General features: G+C 35.3%; 1 protein-coding gene across 32 annotated transcripts in view; it reads left to right on the forward strand.

Moving 5' to 3' along the window:
- The window catches only part of ANK2 (ankyrin 2), a 688,006-nt gene that overhangs the window by 501,315 nt on the left and 163,915 nt on the right, over window positions 1-22,776 (forward strand). For all 32 annotated transcript variants that reach the window (XM_082389582.1, XM_082389587.1, XM_082389568.1 and 29 more), the window contains 2 exons: window positions 3,575-3,673; window positions 6,182-6,280. In XM_082389582.1, the coding sequence (XP_082245708.1) occupies window positions 3,575-3,673; window positions 6,182-6,280 (198 nt within the window). The remainder of the gene's footprint in view (window positions 1-3,574; window positions 3,674-6,181; window positions 6,281-22,776) is intronic.

Here is a 22,776-nt window from a genome sequence, read left to right on the forward strand (position 1 = left end):
AACAATAGCTCATCAAGATAACCCATCTAAAATAGACACAAGGACATAAATATTGCTCAAATGGACATTGCTTGTATCTGCCTTATGTAAAAACCAAATTCGTAGTAACATTTTATGATTCCGTGAAGCCATTTCTGTAGGGAATAGAGATAACATGGCCCGGGTATGTTGCTTTTTGGTGATCTCACTGAATGTCTACCCTGATATTAATCTAGGAGAATGAATAGTTAATGTTTCTGTTAAATATGAGTTTGCCTCAGAACACTTTTTGGCCAGAACTCAGTAAGCTCATCATGAGTGTTCTAATAAATGCAGAAAGTGACAATATCTTCTGTTTTGATATAAAAAAGGACCTATGTGCCTCAAACACCATATGTGTGGGAGGCATTACTGGGAAAATACTAGGTCCTGCCCTGTATTTGAACCCAAATACAAAAAGTCTGATCAGTTCTGCATGTCTACCTCCTTCCCACCCCACATCCAACAAAGTGAAAAATATCTAACAACAAAACATCCTTTGGAATATGGGCCAGTATTGGTAATTGACTGTGGAAAGCTGAAGAGCGTTAGTGTAGCTCCTATGGGAAATTTGGATTTTAGAAGCATGACCTGAGGGACTCACCCAAATGGGTTAACTACAAAATACATTCTCAAATAGTTACCTGAGCTGTACTATTAAATATGTTTATTTATCACTTTCCATTTTAAACATGATTAATTTATATGTTAGCTCATATTCACAAGATCAAACATTTTGGTGTTAAGTCCAGTTGCTGCTGAGTTGCTTTTTCTGATAACAATTACCCAACATATTCAATTGCTAATTAAATATATTTTGGGTTAGAAATTCTAAAACCAAAACATTAGCTTAAAGAAAGTTGCTTGTCTTCTGTTTCCTACAGCTGAAGGACATGAATTCAACGGTATGATAGCAGTCCCAATTTGATTGTATTTTAAAAGAAGGCAGCTTAAGAGTTTACAACATTTATAATTAGAATTTCACCTATTATCATCTGTGTCTTTATAATCACTCTAGTTTCGGTAGTATTAGTGTTATAGAAATCTTGAAGACATATGTATATCCTGAATTCGATTTACATATTATACACAATTTCGTTTCTGAACTATTACCTCATATAAAAAATTTTAGTCATATTCTTAATGACTTTTTAAATGAATTGCAACTATATTGCAGTGATTTGTAGTAGGATCTTTGTGCCCCCCCAAAAAGGTACTTTGTCCTCATAAAATTCTTTTAATTTAGATCCCAGCCTTGTAATTAATTGAGAAGAAAGCTGGCCAATTATTGAGAAAATGTTCTATCCTGTTCTGCAGATTTAAATGTTTTCTGTTTGTGTTTTTGTGTGTGTGAAAATGAGGTTGGCTACGTTTTGAATTCATGAAAAGAAAAGTCTGGAGTAAACTAAGATAAATAGTTTGGCATTGGAGTCCTCCTTAGAATAATGTCTCCTGAAATTGTTTAATTTAAATATATATTTGAACTTCATAAGTTTTTAGATTGTGTCAACTATATTCTATTTGAGATAGTGTCTTGTTACCTTTGTTAACTTTTAAAAAAGTTTTTGTCAATATTTATTGAAACATGAACATAGTAAGTTTAGTGTTCTAACAGTGTGGTCTACAGCAAGTTAAAGCTTTCAGCTGAGCTGATGCTGTAGTGACGGGAGTAATGTCTCCCGGAGGGGAGATTGAGAAGAGTATCGTAAATGCTCTAACCTTCAGAAAGTTGGTCACTCACGTAATCAAATAAAAATTTACACCTTTAAAAAGTCTTAATTCTCAAACCTTTCTATTTTAAATGTCATAGAAATTTACATTCAGAATGCACTGTTGAGATCATTTTCAAGCCAGTGTAGGGTAGGAATTGAGGAAAAGGAAAGGCAACTTCTTACAAGAAACATCTTTAAAAAAAAGAAACATCTTAAAATGCAAAATTATTTAAATATTAGTTTGCTAGGCTATTTCAAAAATTCCCAAGGATTGGAACATTTGATTCTTACAGACTGAAAGAATGGATCCACTCTCCAAAACATTTAAGCAATGGCTCATGATACAGAGTAAAAGATTTCTTCCTGTAAACAACTTAGGAATATCAATAAATGTCATGCTGAAGAATATATAAAGTAAAAAGATATCGGGAAAGTTAAAGGCTCTTAACTATCATCAGGCTTAATTAGCTCCTTAAAAATTCCTACCCAATGGACATACTGCTTTCCCTTCTTTATTTGTTAGAATGAGTTTACTGTTCGTGAAATAGATTACCTCTGTTTAAATCAAATACATCCTTTTGCTAAGGAGACTGGGTGTTGAGTAATTAACTCAGAAAACAACTTTAAAGTATAATGCTTTCCTTGGTCTGGTAAAGGGAGTGAAATTAATTTTCTTTGCGGAATCATTTGTGTACAGTCAACACCATTAACATCATTTGCATACTAGTAGAAACCAGGGGTCATAAAACTTCATATTTTTCAAGTTTTTATTATATTGTTAATTCATTTGTTAAATTTTCTAGGAATATACATAATCATAAATTTCAAAAGTTAATTTAATAAATGGTAATAATAAATTTAATTCTTATCATTTTGTGCCAGTAAATATATGGAAACCATGACATGAATGTATTAATAGTAGCGAATACAACTTTGTCAGCTACTCAAAGTTAAATGTTGGTGACAAACCAGGACCATGTTTTGCAAAGAAGAAAAACAAATATTACTTTATTTTTGAGTCACATATAAAAGCCTGAATACTTTTCATAAGAAAATCATTAAGTATAAGATATACAATGACCACAAATAGGAAATCTGCCATGAAGCAATTTGTACTTGTATTTGGTTCTTCCTGTATGTATGACAAGATCTGCTTTCAAACTTTGTCAGTATAATATATGTAGATACCATATTTAGTGAAATTTTCAAAGAGTTTTTTCAATGCTATGGTGAGTAATGAATTTTTCAGGAATTTAGATAGATTGGAACCAGATATTACAGTACTATCATAGATTATAAGATAAATTTTTGAAAAAAACCCTCAAGACAAATTAGTGACATAGTGCTAAATGTTTTTTTAAGTACAATGTTGTCCTTACAAAGTTGTGTTACCTTAGAATTTGTCTTATGACACTGTAATTACTTTTTATGAAGAGGACATTTCTCTCCCATTTGTTAAAAAAGTAAGATTTATTTAAAGCTCTTTATGTTCTAGAAACTATACAGAATTTTATTTCTGGCTGGCACAACAAATGATACAGAGTTGCTCTTTTTCTTTCCTCATTGGAAAAGTATTTAGATATTTCTTAGTCTAAAAAGAAAGTTTGTTGAAATGAAGTTGAAGATCCACATTTCTAATGAATATTTACCTCTTTGCCTCTCTGAATCAAAATCACTGGAAATTAGTCTCTCTGAAATTAATCGCTTCAAGCTAATGCAAAAAGAAAGAGAAAATGAGGGGATCAGAGTCTGTCTATCTTCTGGGTTATATACTTGCATAAGATCAGCAACTGTGTGCCTCATCATTACTCCACTTCTGAGGCCTTGTTTGTTTCTTTTCTCAGAATGGACTCAACGCTCTCCATCTGGCTGCCAAGGAAGGCCACGTGGGGCTGGTTCACGAGCTGCTGGGAAGAGGGTCCGCTGTGGATTCTGCCACTAAGGTAATGTTTATGCTAGTAGGATTTATTTCCTTGGAAAAGAGGAAATGATTTAAAGCTTCTTTTCCCGGGTTATACATTTCAGAGGTTTGCTGGAACACCAAAGATTCTTAACAATGCAGAACTGAAATTGAAACTCTGTCCATTAAACTTTGCAGAGTTTGAATGGTTTCATTTAGGGACTTATCAGAGACTGAAGAATTCTGTATCTCTAGTTTCTAGTATTCTATCTTTTTTCCTTTGATTCACAGAGAGACTAGACTAATATAATCCTCTGTAGACAAAAGCACCTATTTTCCCAAGGTTAATTCATTTTTTGAAATAATTGATGTAGTAAACTTCTCAGTGGAAATGAACAAGTAATTTTCATGCTTTCATTCAGTTGTTATATCTTTTAATGTATTCATTTAACTTGGTAAGAGAATATACAGATCCTTTATACTCTAATGGAAAAGAGATTTTGGGATCATGGATTGAATTATTAGGGTAAAATTAGATTTTGTCACTGTAACATGTGTTTGTAAAGAAATATGACTCATTTTTAAAGGAATTTACAAGATGCTTGGTATACTACAACCTGTTACTTCCTTGTTGATACTGCTTTTGGTTAAATATATTTGAACCTTGTCTTTGGGGGATCATTTCAGGAACAACAGGTGTTTTAAAAAAATATCAGTGGTGACAAATCTTTGTCTTTAGAAGGTGAAATTTTAATTTGGAAAAAAAACAGTAGCCAATCAGAATCACGCCATTTAACCAGGGCTGCAGTGTGACGGTTTGGTCGTGGGAGATGTGGAGAGAGTTGGCAGGCACTCAAACCCCCAGCTGGGTCATTAGTCTAATCAGGGATAGACAGAGTGCTGGAGTAAATTAGGGATATGGCCAGTTAACCTGGGTTTCCAACACCTCATACATAATTGCCAAAATGTAGACTGACCCTGCTCACAGTATAGTGTACAGCAGTTCTAGTGGAAACTTAAAAACAAAAACAAACAAAAAACTCTTTGGCAGTTCCAAAGATGTTAAAATATAAGTTTGCTTTGTAAGAAATTGCTTACTTTAAAGAGAGAATAAACATTTTTATTAACATTTCTCTTGACAACATGAGATAAATGTTCAACAAATATTTAAGAATGTCAGTTTGAATGTATATCAAATTATTTGCTTCCCCTGAGTTGCTCATATTAATATATTCATTAAACCAATCACTTTTTCCTGCTTAACTGTTTATTAGCGTTTGTTTCCTTTCCTTTAAACTCTGTTGATGTTTTAAAATATAGGTTCATTTTTTTTTTTTTTTTTAATTAATTTTATTTTTTTTGGCTGTGTTGGGTCTTCGTTTCTGTGCGAGGGCTTTCTCCAGTTGTGGCAAGCGGGGGCAGCTCTTCATCGCGGTGCGCGGGCCTCTCACTATCGTGGCCTCTCCTGTTGCGGAGCACAGGCTCCAGACGCGCAGGCTCAGCAGTTGTGGCTCACGGGCCCAGTTGCTCAATGGCATGTGGGATCTTCCCAGACCAGGGCCCGAACCCGTGTCCCCCGCATTAGCAGGCAGACTCCCAACCACTGCGCCACCAGGGAAGCCCTATAGGTTCATTTTTAATCACAGATTACAACTGTAGAATTTTAGATCCAGAAAAATATCTCATTAAATCTCCTCATTTAAAGAGAAGGCAACTAAGCCTTCAAAATAGTACGAGTGGATAAAGGCCCATGGTGAGTAGGTGGCAGAAAGAGAACTAGTGTCCAAAATTTATGGCTTTGAATGTATAGATTTGCTTGGTTTTTATTTTTCTTTTTGTTATTTGTTTTAATCCCATGATAGGCATCTTTCAGTCTCTTAAACTATATTTTCTTTTCATGATAGGTTTAAATTATTTTTCATTTTTGTTTGGTACTGTTGATGATAAATTTTGACGTAGCAAATGTTAGAAATTATTGGTAACATTGTATAGTTCATGTGAAATTTATTATTTTATTCCCAAAATATTTTGAACAACCGTGTGTTCCAGTGACTCGAAATACAACTGTGAATTGTCAGTTTCTCTACCACTGAAAATTCCTAGGTTTCTCTGCAAGGTGAAATAAGTTCAATGGTTCAGATAAACTTTGTTGTTTTTTTTTTTAGTTAATATTATCTTGGTGTAGGACTCTTTTGTTGTAATAACGTAAATGGTAATATTGTCTCTCTCTCTCTCTCACACACACACACACACACACACACACAGACACGCACGTACACACATCCCAGATTATTTGATTCAGTAAGAACTCAGTCTTTTCCTGTTCTTAACACTAAACTGGAATTGTGCAGGATAGAAAAGGAAGACACTGTATGGGATGGCCAATGTTTTGATGGTAAAAATTATCTTTTCCCAAGGTGGGCTGCAATCTTGATAGAATGACAAGTTTTAACCACTTCAAATCATCAGCAAAATTGAAAATACCTGTATATTTTGATTTCTACAAAATTTGGAAGCCTCCAACATTTTCCATTTTGTTTCTCCAAAACAGAAAGGAAATACTGCTCTTCACATTGCATCTTTGGCTGGACAAGCAGAAGTTGTCAAAGTTCTCGTTAAGGAAGGAGCCAATATTAATGCACAATCTCAGGTATTACATTCAGATTTTCTCTGATGTAAATGAATTTAACTTAGAACAGCCTTGTGAAATTGATTTAATGGGTTTAGCCAGCTGTTGGGTAGATAGATTTACTATAAACACTCTGTGATTTATTTCGGGCAAGTTATTTTATTAACTCATGCCATGACATTTCTTATTTTCGTGATGTATCATCATCTCCCTCTTTTTTTCTAGCTTCTTTTTTATTTTTAATTTATTTTATTGAAGTCTAGTTGGTTGACAATGTTGTGTTAATTTCCACTATACAGCAAAGTGATTCAGTTATACATATATATACATTGTTTTTCGTATTCTTTTCCATTATGGTTTATCACAGGAAAACCATATAGAAAACCATTGAATATAGTTCCCTGTGCTACACAGTAGGAGCTTGTTGTTCATCCATATAGAGATATAATGATTTGCATCTGCTCATCCCAAACTCCCAGTCCCTCCCCCCACCTCACCACCCCCTTGGCAGCCACAAGTCTGTTCTCTATGCCTGTGAGTCTGTTTCTGTTTCATCGATAAGTTCATTTGTGTCACATTTTAGATCCCACATATAAGGGATATCGTATGGTATCATTTGATATCATTTGTCTTCCTCTTTCTGACTTACTTCACTTAGCACATCATCTCCTCTTTTTATAACTGAAAATTTGACAAGTTCACAGTCTATCATTGTCTTTAAGTGCAAAAAGAAAAAATATATAGTGTTTTTTCTAGAATGACAGTGACGTCTGTGAAAGATGAATTATTCATGCAAGTTATGTTGCTTTCTAAAATATTTTCTCTTCTTCTTAAATTTAAAAAATTCTCAAAAGATTTGTATTCCAGTGGGAAATCTGCTATAAAGTGGGAATCACACTACTTTGGGTACTTCGCATATAAAATATGATTTTTACAAAGCTCCTAAGGGAAAGGAAAATTCGAGACCCACAGCTTTATGATGCATGTAATAACAATTGTATAGAACAAGGAATGATATTCTTAAAATGAAATTAAGAACAATTTTAAAAGAATAATCAAAATACATCATACTATAAATTTGATCCCTATTTTTTCTCTGGTTGAAAAGGGGAAGAAAATATTGCTTTGCTCAGAGCTTTACTCTTAGTATCTGTTATGTATTTATGCAGAAATTGAGGTGCATATCTTTATAATCAAATCCATTTCTTCTATTTTTTAAAGTTTTTAGCCTTTCTAATAACATAGGCCACACCATGCAGGCTATTGGCAAAATAAACCAGTTCCTCTCTATCCATTCTTTGGGCCTTTGAAGGCCTTTGTATAGGAATATGTGTTACCTATATTGTTCATTGATTCATCGTGTAGACATGACTCTACTTGTATAAATGGCACAAGTTCTGGACCCATAAAATACCAATGGGGAAAAGTTAGAAAGAGCCCTATTTTCTTTGACCTTAATTTTAGGGAAGAATCTGTTTAAATTATGACAGACAAGACATTATCCATTTTTATCTCTGTAATATCATGCTGCTTTGAATAACCACATTTTCCCCTTACAACCCACATTTTTAGTTAAGTGCACATCAATATTTTAACATTTATTGAGAATATGCCATATTCTAAAATCTTTGTTAAATGAAATTCTTTAAAAAATTGGTATCATTTGTAAAGAACTCTGGTGTATTCTATAATGTATAATGGCATCTTGGGCTTAGAGACATAGGATACTACAGAATTGACTCTTCCAAAGTAAGGGATAAAAACTTTTCTTTACAGCTGGAGAACATCTTTTTGCTTTAGAGCAGAGGTTCTCAAACTTTAGCCTGTGTCACCTGCAGGGCTTGTTAAAACACCTGTTTCTGGGCCCTCCCTTAGAGTTTCTGGTTCAGTCCTGGCTAGGGACCTGAGAATTTTCATTTCTTACAAGTTCTCAGGTAGTGCTGGTGCTGCTGGTACAGGGACTACATTCTGAGAACCTTTGATTTAGAGAATGTAAGAGAAAACTGAGTGTAAGAATATCACAGTAAGATTGTTTAAATATAGATTCAACTACATGCATGAATCAGTAGTTTGTGTTCTTAAAAAAGCATGGAAATAAAAGCCTTCCGTCGCCCGTAGGAGGTTACTTTTGACAGGGCGTTCACATATATGTTGGTGCTGTTAATATCTCTAAAAAGAGCTTGCTTACTTTCCTCAAAATGACTAGTTGAACATAGTGATTTCATAAAAGTTGACAGGTATCAAATGCTGCAAGGTAAAAACTTGTTAAAAATTGTATCAGTTGTTATACTGTTTTATGAGACATTAGATGCTTTGGAGACTTTTCAAGGAAAACAAGCTAAAACCATTTAATCAGTGATTTGCCTTCAGTGTCAATGAGGCTGTTCTTTATAGTCACAATCATGCCAGATAATAGATCTTAAAGGAAAATTTATATTATCGATGAGATTAAAATAATCTTTATTTGCACTGTACTCAGTTAGCTCTATTTAGATTTATATTGTAGGAAATCCTGACAGATAGTTTCACACTGATTTTTATATTGTGAGAAAGTTTTAATTTATACTGTAAGAACAATTAGTAATTAAAATTTAGGGTGCTTTTCTAAATGCGTAAGTCATTTGATAAGACCTGTGTCATCATTTGCTATTAAATTTAGGTAGCCATCATTAACAATTAACAAAAATTATTATTACTTAGAATATTTTATAATTTAATAATTGAAGTTAAAAGGCAGGAATTTATATAAAAGAGGTTGATTATTTTGCCCTGTGTGTGAGCAAATTCCAAAAGCATGGTTTTAAGGATTGTTGAGGGGGAATGTGAACCCTTCTCCATGTATGATTCTTGTTGGTGGTGTCTTGTTTACGATGCAAATTTCTTGTGTGACAACAATGAATGTCAGGTGAATGGTTAGGAGCCATGCTCATGATAGTTGAACAGTCACTCCCTTTTGAGAACCGGAAAAAGGGCATAGGAATCCCAGATGCACAACATAAATTCTGAAGTTTGTACTCAAATTATACCTTCTCCTACATCTTTTTAAGAACATAATACAAAGTGGGTGCAGAATAATCTGTTATTATAGGAACGTGGGTGACTACCTAGTAGTTTACATTTGACAAACTTCCGAGTTACTTGGAAATGGAGCACTAAGGTTATTGTTGAATTAAAAAGGTAGGAAACTCCCTGAAAAGCTCCAAGGAACAATCACTCAGTAAACATTTACAGGCTCCTAGGTTATGGAGATGTACGCCTCTGTGGAATTTTTCTGCATTCTCTACGTAAGCTATGAGATCCACAGGAGACTGACCTTCACATGGCCACAGTGCCAATTTTGGTAGGCAGTGTGCTTAATTCATGAAGAATTCCAGAACACTAGCAGGGGCAATTTAAGTGTTTTAAATAGAATTATGTGACTGATACAATAACAGTCAACAAATGTTTAAGTTTCTGTGCTCGATGGTGGTAGCAGTGTAGTCTCTACTGAGTCAGTTCTTGGTGTGATTTTAAGCCTTGCCTCGACCGTGTAGCTCTCTGGCTTGGTTCTTTAGTCTCCTGGATTTAATGTTGTGAAGATCTCATCAAGATCTCAGTGAAAGCTGTTTTGGTGGAATAATGGTGCTGGAAGTCAAATTAGAGTGATTTGAGGAATGCTATTTGCCTTGAAGGTGGTTGCTTGCTTTCTGAAAAACGCAGGCACGTTCATAAAATTTAAACATATTAACATCCTTTAAACAGTCCTATATAAGTAATGCTGGAATGCTTTCCAGCTATCTGTGCAGACATTTGTTTGTCACTGTTATAACCTGTAAACCTATTAGACTTGGAGATATGACTTTAAAAAATTGTTCCAGTTATATATTATCAAAGAAATTATACTTTGAGAAGGTTTTAAAAATATTCTCAGAGTGATGAGTTTCTCTGAATCCTTGTAGCCTTTTTTGCCTGTTGATATTTGTCCATCTCAGGTTTATTTTTTAAATGTATAGTTACAGTTTCTGCAAGGTGGTAAACTTCTTGGGAGCAGATAATTTTTCTCATACTTTGTAGTTTTAGGATTTGGCACAATGCCTTGCTTATTTACAACTGGAGGCTAAACATATGCATGTATCCTCTTCACGTATAAGAATTAGCTTTGGTGTGTATTCCACTCATTCCTAACAGTAGATGTTAATATTAATAATAGTACAAATAATATTATTGGCTGCCAGGCACTGTCTCTGGTGCATTGTGTGCATTATCTCTTTTGATCTTCATTGACTCTGTCAGTATTGATGACAGACTGAGACAAAGATGGTTCATTTACCTGCTCATAATTTTCTTCTCCAGGCAAAACTGCTTCTCATAGTTCCCGTAACAGTTCTACCTTCACTACAGACCCCAGAGAATAAGTTTTTAAATTCCTCTTTCTTTTGGCCCAAACCCTATTAAGGTACAAGTAAGCTGATTCTCCTGAAGTAGAATCCATGCAAAAGGTTTAAGGTGAAAATTTTTTACTTGGTACTTCTTGTGAACTATAAACGCTGTGTCTCTGCAAAATGTTCAAAGCATGAACCAAGTGTTGTTGCTTCCAAGGAAATCTGGCCTGAGAAATCGCCCCTCTTTAATCTTCTCTACCAAAATGTGACTTCTTGTTCCTCATATATGAGAGTATTGTTTTTAGATCTTTATTATAGTGTCCATATATAAAATTATTAAAATCACAACGACCACTGAAATAGAACAAAGTGACTTAAAAATAGGTATTTGGTTTTTGATTTTACAAAGAAAACTGGTGTATGTTATTTATATTTTACCACAGCTTAAAAAGCAAACTGAGTCCTAGAATAGGTGATATCTCCATACAGCTAAGTGAAACTGTGGAGCGTGGGGGGCATAGAACTTGCGGTCAGCTGTAGCTCTCTCTCTTTTACCTTATTCAGTGGATCCTATGATGTTTGAGTTCTCTGACAGTTATAGAGAGAGAGGAAAATGTGATTTCATTAGAAGAAAAGCCGGGCTAGAAGCTCTCATGAGACTGTTTTAGAAGTATACGTCCAGGGAGCTGAGGGTTGCTTGGAATAGATTCCGGATGCCAAAGAAATACAGCCCAATTGTAATACCTTGCACTTAGACTCTTAATTTTATAGAGTATTTTTATGTGTTCTTTAATCTCATTTTATCTTTATAGTGATGTGAATCAGCAGTGATTATTCTCATTTTGGATATGGGGAAAATTGGGGCACAAATAAGAAAACCAAGGTCTTATAACAAATTAGCAATGGAGCCACAAACCCAAATGGCATGGACCCCTCCCTTCCCAAAATCCTCAGCATAGTTCACTGTTTCCCATTAAGCTGTCTCTACACCTTCTGTCTCCTCTAAGGAGGTCCAAGACCCTACTTACATCCCACAAGAGCCAGGTCTATGGCTTAACTGCCATCCATTCTCTCCTGGTCTGTCCACTCAGATGCTGGGAATACTAAAAGCATTTCACAGAAGCCAGACAACTAGCAAGTAAAGGGATTCATTAGCACTGTGACACTCAGCCATCCATTTTCTTAGAGTGTTCTCTTACCAAACGATTTTTAACACAGGGAAGACTATACTTTCTGAAATGTGGTTTGTGATTGTTTTGATTCATTTTTCTTCTCTATGTCTACATTGTTCTACTTTTTCTTGGAATTTCTTATGTTTTCAGTTCTTTTATGAGGATTTCAGGAACACTGTATTTTTCTTTTTATTTTATTTTGATGGTAAGTGAGTCCAAATAAGATATTCTGATTTGGTATTCTTGATACCATATTTTACTGAATTTACTTCTATTTTTCTTGAATCCTTTTGCCTATTTTATGCTCTCTACTCTGTGTTCATTTAATCCTGGAAATTTTATTCCAGAAGAAGACTTTCCTATTTGTAACACAAACATGATTAGGCTGTTATTTTATTAGCTTTCAGATGTTCAGATTATGACCAGTAATGCCAGTTGCAAGATTACATGACCATTGATTACACCCCCATAATTTTAGGGGTGCATACACCCATTATATGCAATGACAAATGTCTTTTCAGGTGTAGCTTCCAATAGCTTTTTCTTCATTGGCACTCACCCATTGTCAAACGCAATTTGAATTGGGCTGTGAAGAGGAAGAAAGCCTACACAGTTGGCCAGCATGCCCACTACACTGAATCGCTTCCATATGGCCATAGAGCCATCCTTGCCTCTCAAAATAAAAACTCATAATGGAACATTCCATTCTGTCAACGCACACACACACACACGCACAGTATAAAATGGGATTCATGATCACAGATTCCAAAAAAGGTTTTGTTTTCAGCTTTTTTTCCAAACATATACATATGGTTCTTTTTTAATAAGGTTCTTGGTCTTTTAATTGGGAAAGTTACTATTGTAATACAAATTCTCCAAAGTTAAGATGATGGCATGTACTTGCATTTGACCAGAGATACGAGAGAAGTCAGGATGTTTTTGTTGTCTTTTTGACTCTGAAAATCAGTTTATTGGGTGATTACAAGTTTGCAAGAGCATCTGCATTCCTCAGCTTTCCAAATTAAATAAAGGAAATATGCTTTCTCCAGTTCTCCATCCTCCAATATGCTTAGAGAAATGATGAGAATTGATATCTTAAAAAATTTGCTTTGAATGGAATTATTATCTCAGATCCCAGTAGAATTAAAATTACTAGTCTGCTAAATACACACATATCTGAAAAGACATGATGTTTTTCATCTGCAGTAAAATAAAGCAAATTTAAAATTTTGAAATAAAATTAATACACATATTTTGTCTTTATGCAGATTTATCTGGGGACAGGTGAGGTGGAAAGACTGAATATTAATTGTCATTTTTTCCTGAAATTGAATGAATTAAGGCATAAGCATCATCAAATCTATTTCTTTGGTAGATGTCCCATTTATTTATCCCTTCGCAAGCCTATCCAAGTCCAATATTACTGCATTTTAAAGGAAATAAATTTGTAGTAAGATAAGACTTGTAGGGAGAAGAGTAAAATGGCAAAGATAGCTCCAAATTTCTGTTAATAAATATGGAGTTTGAATTTCATACAGAAGACCATTCTTTCTCTCTCCTTCTGAGTTAATATGGAGGATAAGCTACTCCGGCAGCAAATAGTTACAAGAGCACTGTAGCAGTCTACCTCTTACTCCAGATCTCACAGCTTAACGTGTTCATTCCACAGCAACCAAGATGTAGGTGAAACAATCAGGAAGACCTCAAAACAATCATCCTTTAAGGCAAAGACCACAAAACAAAGCAAAATTGGAAAAATATGACACTAAATAAAACTTCCCAATAGAAAATTGTTGGAAGTAGTCATTCATTCCCTCCCTCCTTCCCTCACTCACTCAGCAGGTATTTGGGAATTTAATGTGTGCTCTCTAATAGGTGGGGGTGGTGGAGTCTGAGGAAGTGATGACTAAACTGCTCTCTTTTTTTAAAACTCATAGATAATTAAAAAAAAATTTTCCCCAAATTTATTGAGGTATAATTGACAAGTAAAATTGTGAGATAGTTGAAGTGTACAATGTGATGATTTGACATACATATCCTTTGTGAAAGGATTCCCCCCCATTGAGTTAATTAACAATCTATCACTTCACGTCTTTCCTTCCTTCTTCCTTCCTTCCTTCCTTCCTTCCTTTTCTTTTCTTTCTTTCTTTCTTTCTTTCCTTCTTTCTTTCTTTCTCTCTCTCTCTCTCTCTCTCTCTCTTTCTTTCTTTCTTTCTTTCTTTCTTTCTAACATTTAAGTTCTACTCTCTTAGCAAATTTCAGTTATACAAGTGTTATCAGCTATAGCCACCATGTTATACATTAGATCCTCAAACTTTATTGATCTTATAACTGAAAGTTCGTACACTTTACCAACCTCTATTTGTCTCAACCCCCAGCCCCTGGCAACTACTTTTCTATGCACTGTTTCTATGAGTCTGGCTTTTGTTTTTTAAGATTCCACATGTGAATGACACCACGTGATGCTTGTGTTTCTCTGTCTGACATTTCATTTAGCATAATGACCTCCAGTGACCTGTTCTCTTAAAGAAAGAATTGATATGAAAACTAGGGGTAAGAGGTGATAAAGTGTGCTATGGGAAAATGATATAGTACGTGCAAGAGCCTAAAAGAAATCTGGGAGTTGAAACATTAGTGGGAAATGTGGTATATATGAGGGCTGAGAGAGAAAGTCAGATCCTATGGGACCTTGTGAGCCATATTAAGGATTTCGTTTTAAGATGTTTATACTAAGCCCAGTATGAGGTGGAGGTGGGGGGTAGAGCAAGACAAGATTTGGATTTTGAAAAGCTCACCTGCTGCAGTTCGGAGAACAGCTTGGAGGGAGGCCAGGACAGATGCAAAGCAAAGTATTTGGAGACTGCTACAGAAGTTGACTCTAGACAGTCGGTGATACTAGTTAGAGTGGAGTGCTTGCTGCTGGTTTGGGTGATGGAGGAAGGGAACCGCTTTGAGAGAGATGTAGGACCTCTTTCAGAGCACTTGGTGATGATGGCAGAAGGGAGGTGAGGAAGAGGATGGTACAAGGATGACTTTGGGATTTCTCCTCTGTCAGTATGGGTGGTGATGCAGTCCATTGATATAGAGAACACGGGATAAGGACAAGGTTTTGTTTTTGTTTTGGGTGGGAAGGAGGGTAGAGAGCATGAGTTGTATTTTAAATGCTTGTTAGACATCCAAGAGGAGGTTTTAATGGTAAGTCTGAGCTGCAAGTCTAGAGCTCAGAGGAGAATTCTGGAATGAAATGAAGACATTTATGGGTCATCTGACAGAAGTGGTTATCGAAGCAATGGACTTGAATGAGACTGCCAAAGCAGTGAAGCCAGGGAGAAGTGGAAGAGCGTCTAGGTTTTAAGGAAATTTTTCAGATTGGAGAAAGTGAGGTGATAAAGAAAATTTGGGATATATGGCCAAAATTTTGAAAAATTTATAGTAATTGTCCAGAGGACTGTGGATTCTTAATGTACAGTAAGTGAAAAATAGCAGGTTTGGAAGAACTAGAATGAGAACCAATCAAGACCAGTGTAATAAGCAGTTGATTTAAACTTAGACAGGCTTCAGTTTAGCAGTGGTTAAGAGCAACATCTCTGGGGTCAGACAATCTGGAATCCCGAATCCTGCCTCCATCACCCACCTCCTACCCTTGTGATTTGGGGCAAGTTACTTATCATATCTGTGTCTGGATTTACTCATCTTTAAAACAGGAGTAATTATAGTACATAAAATGTAGGGCTGTTGTGAGGATCGAAGTATACAGCACAAACCGTGACACATAGCAAGTGCTCTATGTTAGATGCTGTTGTCATTTTTATTCTTTTTGTGGACCTAAGATTAGAGCCAGACATTTTCTTGTTGTTAAAATAAGGGAACTTTGTCCCAGCTTTCGACAAGAGAATCCTGAGTTTGACTGATTAGACCATCTTAAATCTCTTGCCCAAACTTGAACCACTCATTGTATCTAAGAGAATCGAATGTGTTGATTGGCTTAAGTCATCGGATGCTCTTCCTGGAGCTGGAAGATGAGAAGTTCAGCTTTGCTGGAATTACATGAACTATGTGAGGAAAGACAGATACTCTAAGGAAAAACCAGGATGCTTTCAAAAAAAGAGGAGGGATCCTGGGTAGGCATCAACCAATACCTATTACTATATCTTGGGCACTCCATTTAAAAAATTCATTATAGATTATATTAGTTGTATACTACATCTGTTTATTTGGGTTTTTTTTTTTTTGGACTCTGAATAAAAAAAAAATTCATCTGCTTCCTTCAATTTTAAAATTTCATTTACTTTCTTTTAAAATTCATTTGCTTTCTCTATGTTTATTTAAAAATTCATTTGCCTCTCATTTTTTGTTTACAAATCCAAGGAGATTAACTATATAGTTATTCAGTAATGGCTTAACAATGTAATGAGGTATTTATTCATTTTTGTAAAGTAAAACACGGAGATAAATGTTTTCAGCATTTGGAGTTTATGTGAGAATGAAGAGAACATCACCAGCCACCTCATGTCCTTCGTAGAATGAACTGGTAGGAAGTCACCTGTTAAATTTAAATTTTAAACAAATAAAGGAGAGAAGCATAAACCCACGTTATTCACCATTGTCAGGAATTGAGGGTAAACTGTTAGTCAGAAGCTGTTTATTGGGTGCTTACTGTGTACTCAGCAGAGTTCTCATTGCTGTGGAGGGTTCTAAACAAGTGTCAGGCAGGAAGCTGCTTTTAAAAGTACATAGGCTACCTGCAAAGTCAGGACAAGTACACCAGAAACAAAAGCAAACAACAGAAGATGGTAGATGATTTCAGCCTTCCTCTCTGGACTATATTCTAGAGAAGAAGGTTGAAATTGGCCAAATTCTATTAATGAAAAATTCTCAGAGGACCTGAACCCATCACTGAAAGGTCTGGAGGGGAAATTGAAACAGAAGACTTTCCACATGGGAAGATTAGTTACAACAGTGGTGGGAGATACAATTGAGCTTGGTGAGTGTAGAAATATTGGTGAGACAGGCTAGTCTGGAACAACATCAGAATGTCCATTGAAGGTTTGTTCTTAATATGACAATGGAGCTAAGGTATAAAAGGTCTTCATCTTTAGCCATGGTTTGTGAAAAACTGATATTTAATTATGGTCAGTAAGATGACAATCAATTCAGGAAAGTGTTGAAAATAGTTTCAGGAAGATTAGTTCAGGTTGATGTATAGGGTGCACTGGAGTGAGTGACTTGAAATATGTAAAATAGTTCACACGTTTTCTTGGTAATTTATCCATGAGGAGGTGAAAGCGGTGATTATGGGAATACAGTATTTTCAGTGGTGTTTCTGATTGCTGGCAATACCCAGACATGATAAAATACTGTCTGTCAAATTTGCTGCTAAAGCACATGACAGGATAGTGTAGTAGAAAGAACATGAGCTCTAGAATTAGTTATACGTGGATTCAAATCCCAGCTCCACGTTGTAAGTGGTGTGGAACTTTAGGAATGCTTCCTAATCCCTGTGAGTGTTAATTTCCTTAAGTCATATAGAGATATATTACTTATTTCACTGGGCTGTTAGGATTAAATAACAAATATAAAGTGTGTAGTTTTCTCTCCTCACTACCACCAGCCCAAATTTCTTAATCACTAGAAATAAAGACTGGAAGAATTCTTATACCTAAGAGGGCACTTGGACATTCTTCATTAAGCAAGTCATGGCATTTCCAATACTGTCATTTCCAGTGAAGAGCTTAAGAAAAGGCTAATTGTCCAATTACTGGAGAAAAGTGTGTTTGTTCTCTGAGGTAATCTGATCCCGGTTGAAGGGGACAGCTGAGGGGAGTGGAAAGAGTACTGTGTTTGGAGTCCTTCAGTGTTCAGACCCTGATCACACCCCTTGTGGGTGTGCCCTTGGATGAACGACTATGAGCTGTAGTCTTAAATGGCCCTAATAGCATAGCGGTGGGGATGAAACACGATGACATAGTAAACACTCCATAAAGTTTAACCTTCCTAGAAAGATTTAGTACATTAATCATTTTAATGTCATCTAATAGTTTAGCTATAATCCTTTAAAGAGGACCTTTGGAGAGAAGATGGTTAAAATAACTTATAATATCCCAACCCTGGTAAAGAATTGTCATGTTCTGATTATCTGAGAAAATTTGTATGACATTTTAATTAATAAAATGCCTTCTTAACTACCAAGCAAGCGTATAATCGTATCTTTTGTTCTTTTGCCCTGAGCACACCCGCAAAGTACAAAAAGTAGTCTTTATTTTTGTGACTACAATTAGTACCCATTGGTTTTTTTACATCCTTTGCAGCTGTGCATTTATGGTATATTTAGGGAAATAATTTGAATTATCCTGACCTTAAAGCTGTGTGATAACTTTGGGATGCTTCCCAAACTTCTCTCTCATAATGCTAATTCAAAAGAAGAAGATGGTACATAGTATTTGGAATAGAAACTAGAATAGTAATTCCCAACCAGTGTTAACTGGTGTGTGACAAAAAGCCTCCTACCATTTCGTAGCTAAGGCTGCTGAAGAATTCTGCTTTGTGAAAAAATCTAAATCTTAACAGTGACCTTCCTGCAAAAGACAAGAAGGTTTCATCAAAAGGGGAATTCTACTTTTGCTAAGTTTAAACCCAGAGCTATCTATAACCATTCCCATTTTCTACTGTTGGGATTGATTGTGTAATGTGTTGATGAGTTTTCCAGTAGACGTGGAGAGTATATGCAATGTTCTTATTAACTGCCAAATGGCACAGGGAATTAAGGGTATTATAAATATTTAAAGCTTCAGTTTTCAGACTCTCTTAGATATAGATTGCTCCATCTAAGCAAATATACACAAGCTACCTACTTTACTCATTCCTTCTTATTAATGGAAAGGCTATATCATTTTTAATTGCAAAAAACTAAAAGAAAGGTAACACATGACTACCATGTTAGGCTACTCTGTCTTTGTGTTTTCAAACAGTGATAGCTCCTAAAACTCACCATTCTACTAGAAGGATCCCTGATATACCTCCTTGGAACACAGCACAGTTTACAAACGATTGTCCTGGTAGTTTGGGAATAAGGAAGACATTGCTGAAAGTTATAACTCATTCAACATCAAACAGAACAGCAATGTTTAATATTTTATTTTCAGAGTTTTTAGGTTAGATAGCATTTGAAGAGAGTTATATGACTAGAAAATTTGAAAAAATAAAACAAAACTGTCTAGGATCTGAATGTCTTTCATAAACAGAAAGGAAGTAGAATAGAGTAAGAGTGGTAAGAGATGTGGTCGGCAAGGTAGGCTGTGGCCAGATCATGTATGACCTTGTTAGACATTGTGTTAGTTATTGCTGTGTAACAAATTATCCCAAACTTAGTGGCTTAAAACAGCAATAAACATATATTATCATCATAGCTTCTGTGGATCAGGAATTCAGTAGTAGCTTAGCTGTGAAATTATGGCTCAGAGTCTCTTATGAGTCTTTAGTGAAGATGTTGACCAGAGCTAAAGCCATCTGAAGGCTTTCCTGGGGCTGGAGAATTCACTCCCAAGGTAGTTTTTTTCACATGGTTGGCAAGTCGTTACTAACTGTTGGTGGGAAGTCTCAGTTCCTGCTCATGTGAGTCTCTCCACAGGCTGCTTGAATGTTAATATGGCATGGCAGCTCATTTCCTCCAGAGCAAGTCACCCAAGAGAAACCTAGTAATAGGACAGTGACTTTGAACCCTAGCCTCGGGAGTCACACATCATCGATTCCACCATAATCAATGCATTAGAAGTGAATTACTAAGTTGGTCCACACTCGGGGTAAATAGAGTTAGGTTCCACTTTTGAAGGGAGGAGTGTCAAAGAATTTGCAGCCATATATTTTTGTGTGTGAATTTTTAATTTTTATTTATTTTTTGATTTTTTAAGATGCCATTTTACCAATGACACAATTCTTTTCCAGAATCCTCTTCATAATTTATACTTAGGTTTTGAGCTTTTAGACATATGCATTGCTCTTTTTTAAATTTTCATTTTATATTGGAGTATAGTTGATTTACAATGTTATGTTAGTTTCAGGTGTACAGCAAAGTGACTCAGTTATACATGTACATATACACATGTCTATTCTTTTTTGGGATTAACATATACACACTACTATATATAAAATAGATAACCAACAAGGACCTACTTCATAGCACAGGGAACTCTACTCAGTATTCTATAATAACCTTTATGGGAAAAGAATCTGTAGACATATTTTAAAACCACCACAGATGTAGAAAGAAACTTGGATCCTATTCCACTTTATTTATTCATCCATTTAACGAATATTTATTGAACATCTACTATGTGCTAAGACTGTTATGGGCACTGAACAAGGCCTCCCAGAGAGGGTGACACTTGTGTCAATGCCTGAAAGATGGAAAGAAAAGGGCAAAAGTTTCCAAGCATCTTTGCCTCTGCTGTGTCCATTTACTTCCTACTAACCTCCTGTTCCCTCCTTAACCTCTGTTACTGCCCAGTCCCCTTGGAAGTTCACTCAATCTCTGGGTTAAAATTTCCTCAACTGTAAAAGGATGAGGCTCCTTTTAGCTATAACATTTTCATCTAGAAAAATAGGGCAATTTCTTTTAATCATTGAAATATACTTAATAATTTTAGCAGCATAGAACTGAAAGTAAGAACAAGTAAAATAACAGTGAGCAGTTACAGAGAAATTAATTTATATACCATTTGAAGTTTCTATAATCAGTTTCTACTCTTTAAGCTTACACTCGATCTATGAAATTACCTAAAGTATATCTTTAGCTGGGTGGTAATATGTTAGGCATGAATTAGAGATCTTTGAAATTTAAAAAAAAATTTTTAGACCTGTAAGAATTCCTTTCAAGATGCATTCTTGCATTAGATTTTACTCATGTTTGGTAAATTTACTTGAAGTTCTTTTTTTAATTCATTAGACTCAGTATTGTGCTTAGAGAACAGAATTCCCCAAGTGAAATATATGCCTGCAGCAAATACACTCTGACTTTTCACACAAACACCACATTTCTTGAGAGGGAGAATGAAAGAAGAATAGAAAAATACGGCAAAGAACATTTTCTTTCCTTTAGATCTACCGTCTTGATTTCATTAAGGCCTCCTAATTTCCTCTCAGGTCTGTGTGCTTGGGCCTGAGATGCCTTTCTTCATGGTATCAATTTGCTAACTCTTTAGTGCTCTGACAGCATTTTATTCATGCTTCTCTTTTGGCAGTTATAGTATATCTTGTGCTATGGTTCCATATACGTGTAGTCGGTGAATCTGTTATATTTTCTGCTCTTGAGGGCAGGAACAGTATTATGTCCATATTTGTTACTTGGCACCTAGTCCGGAAGGTGAAAAACTTTAGAACAAATTTGGTGCTATAAAAAAAGACCTTTTTTTGAAGTCCCCATTACAAGAAAAATTATTTATGGTGATAGATGATAGCTAGACTTACTGTGGAGATCACTTCTCAATATGTACAAACAATAAATCATTATGTTATACACCTGAAACTAATATAACATGTTAATTGTATCTCATTTTTTAAAAAGAGACTTTTTGAATTGAATAGTAACATTGACTTTTTTTTTGAATTTTTGAATTTTATTTAATTAATTTTTTTATACAGCAGGTTCTTATTAGTTTTCTATTTTATACATATTAGTGTATACATGTCAATCCCAATCTCCCAGTTCATCCCACCACCACCCCCGCCACTTTCCCCCCTTGGTGTCCATACGTTTGAACATTAACCTTTATGTTAAGATAAAAGTGATTTTTGTATGATCATTCCAAGTCATCCAACTGATGAATCTTAATTTGTGTAATAGAAGAATAAGGTTATATGTTCTGGCAAAATTATGTCTGAAAAGTTAAGATTCTGTAAAAATAGGTAATATTGATACTTCTTAGAGTTTTGATCCTTATCCAAAACATTGATTCTAAACCATTTATTACTTTTCATACTGACATTATTTGTCTCTTATATAATTTCTTTGAAATGACGTACAGATATCAATAGGTTTATTGCATTAAAATGTTCCCCCAAACTGCAATAAATCTAACATTTGATAGGAAGATTATCAGCTCATGTTCATTCAATTTTCCCAGATAATCCAATTATCAAAAAAAAAAATTTTTTTTCTCCAGTGGCTAAAACCTGATTACTGGTTCATATATCACTAATGAAAATAGGAACAACATTTTTGGTAATATTATAAGTGTTTGAATTCTCTAAAATATGATACAATTTCTGGATTCGAAGAAAAGTATTTTAACTTTTTAATAAAACTGAGAAATGTTATCAATAACTAATAACTCATGCTGACTGAAACCACTTCTAATCTTTAAGTGGAATATAAATACATGAATACTAAATGACATTTCAAAATCTCAAAACCGTTTTAATGTTTCTAATCCTCACTTCTCATCTGAATTATTACAAAAACGTTCTTTCTACTCCTCCAGACTATTCTCTGGCCATTTGCTAATTCATCCTCCCCTCTCTGGCAAATTGATCTCTTTAAAATGCAAATGTGACCATGTCAAACCCCTGCTTAACACCCTTCAGTGACTCCCAAGTGTTCAGAATAAAATTCAGGTGCCTCAGCGTGAGGGATGGGGGCTGATCCCTGCCTGTCTCAGCCTCCTCACCCCACTAGTCACAGTGAATTTTCCGAGGATCCCTATGTGGTCAGGGTTTTCTCTTCTCATGGGGTTTCCTCTATTTGAAATACCTTCCCTGCCTCTGTGCCTAAATTCAGTGTCTTCATATCTTAGCTCAAACCAAATCACTCCCAGTGTCTTCCAAGTATCCCTCCCAGTGTTTCCTTCAGATGTAATTTTTTATTTTTAACTTCGGGTTTATTTATTTATTTATTTATGGCTGTGTTGGGTCTTCGTTTCTGTGCGAGGGCTTTCTCTAGTTGCGGCAAGCGGGGGCCACTCTTCATCGCGGTGCGCGGGCCTCTCACTAT

The sequence above is a fragment of the Balaenoptera borealis genome (genome assembly GCF_965194805.1).
Source record: "Balaenoptera borealis genome assembly, chromosome: 4".
Lineage (NCBI taxonomy): Eukaryota > Metazoa > Chordata > Mammalia > Artiodactyla > Balaenopteridae > Balaenoptera > Balaenoptera borealis.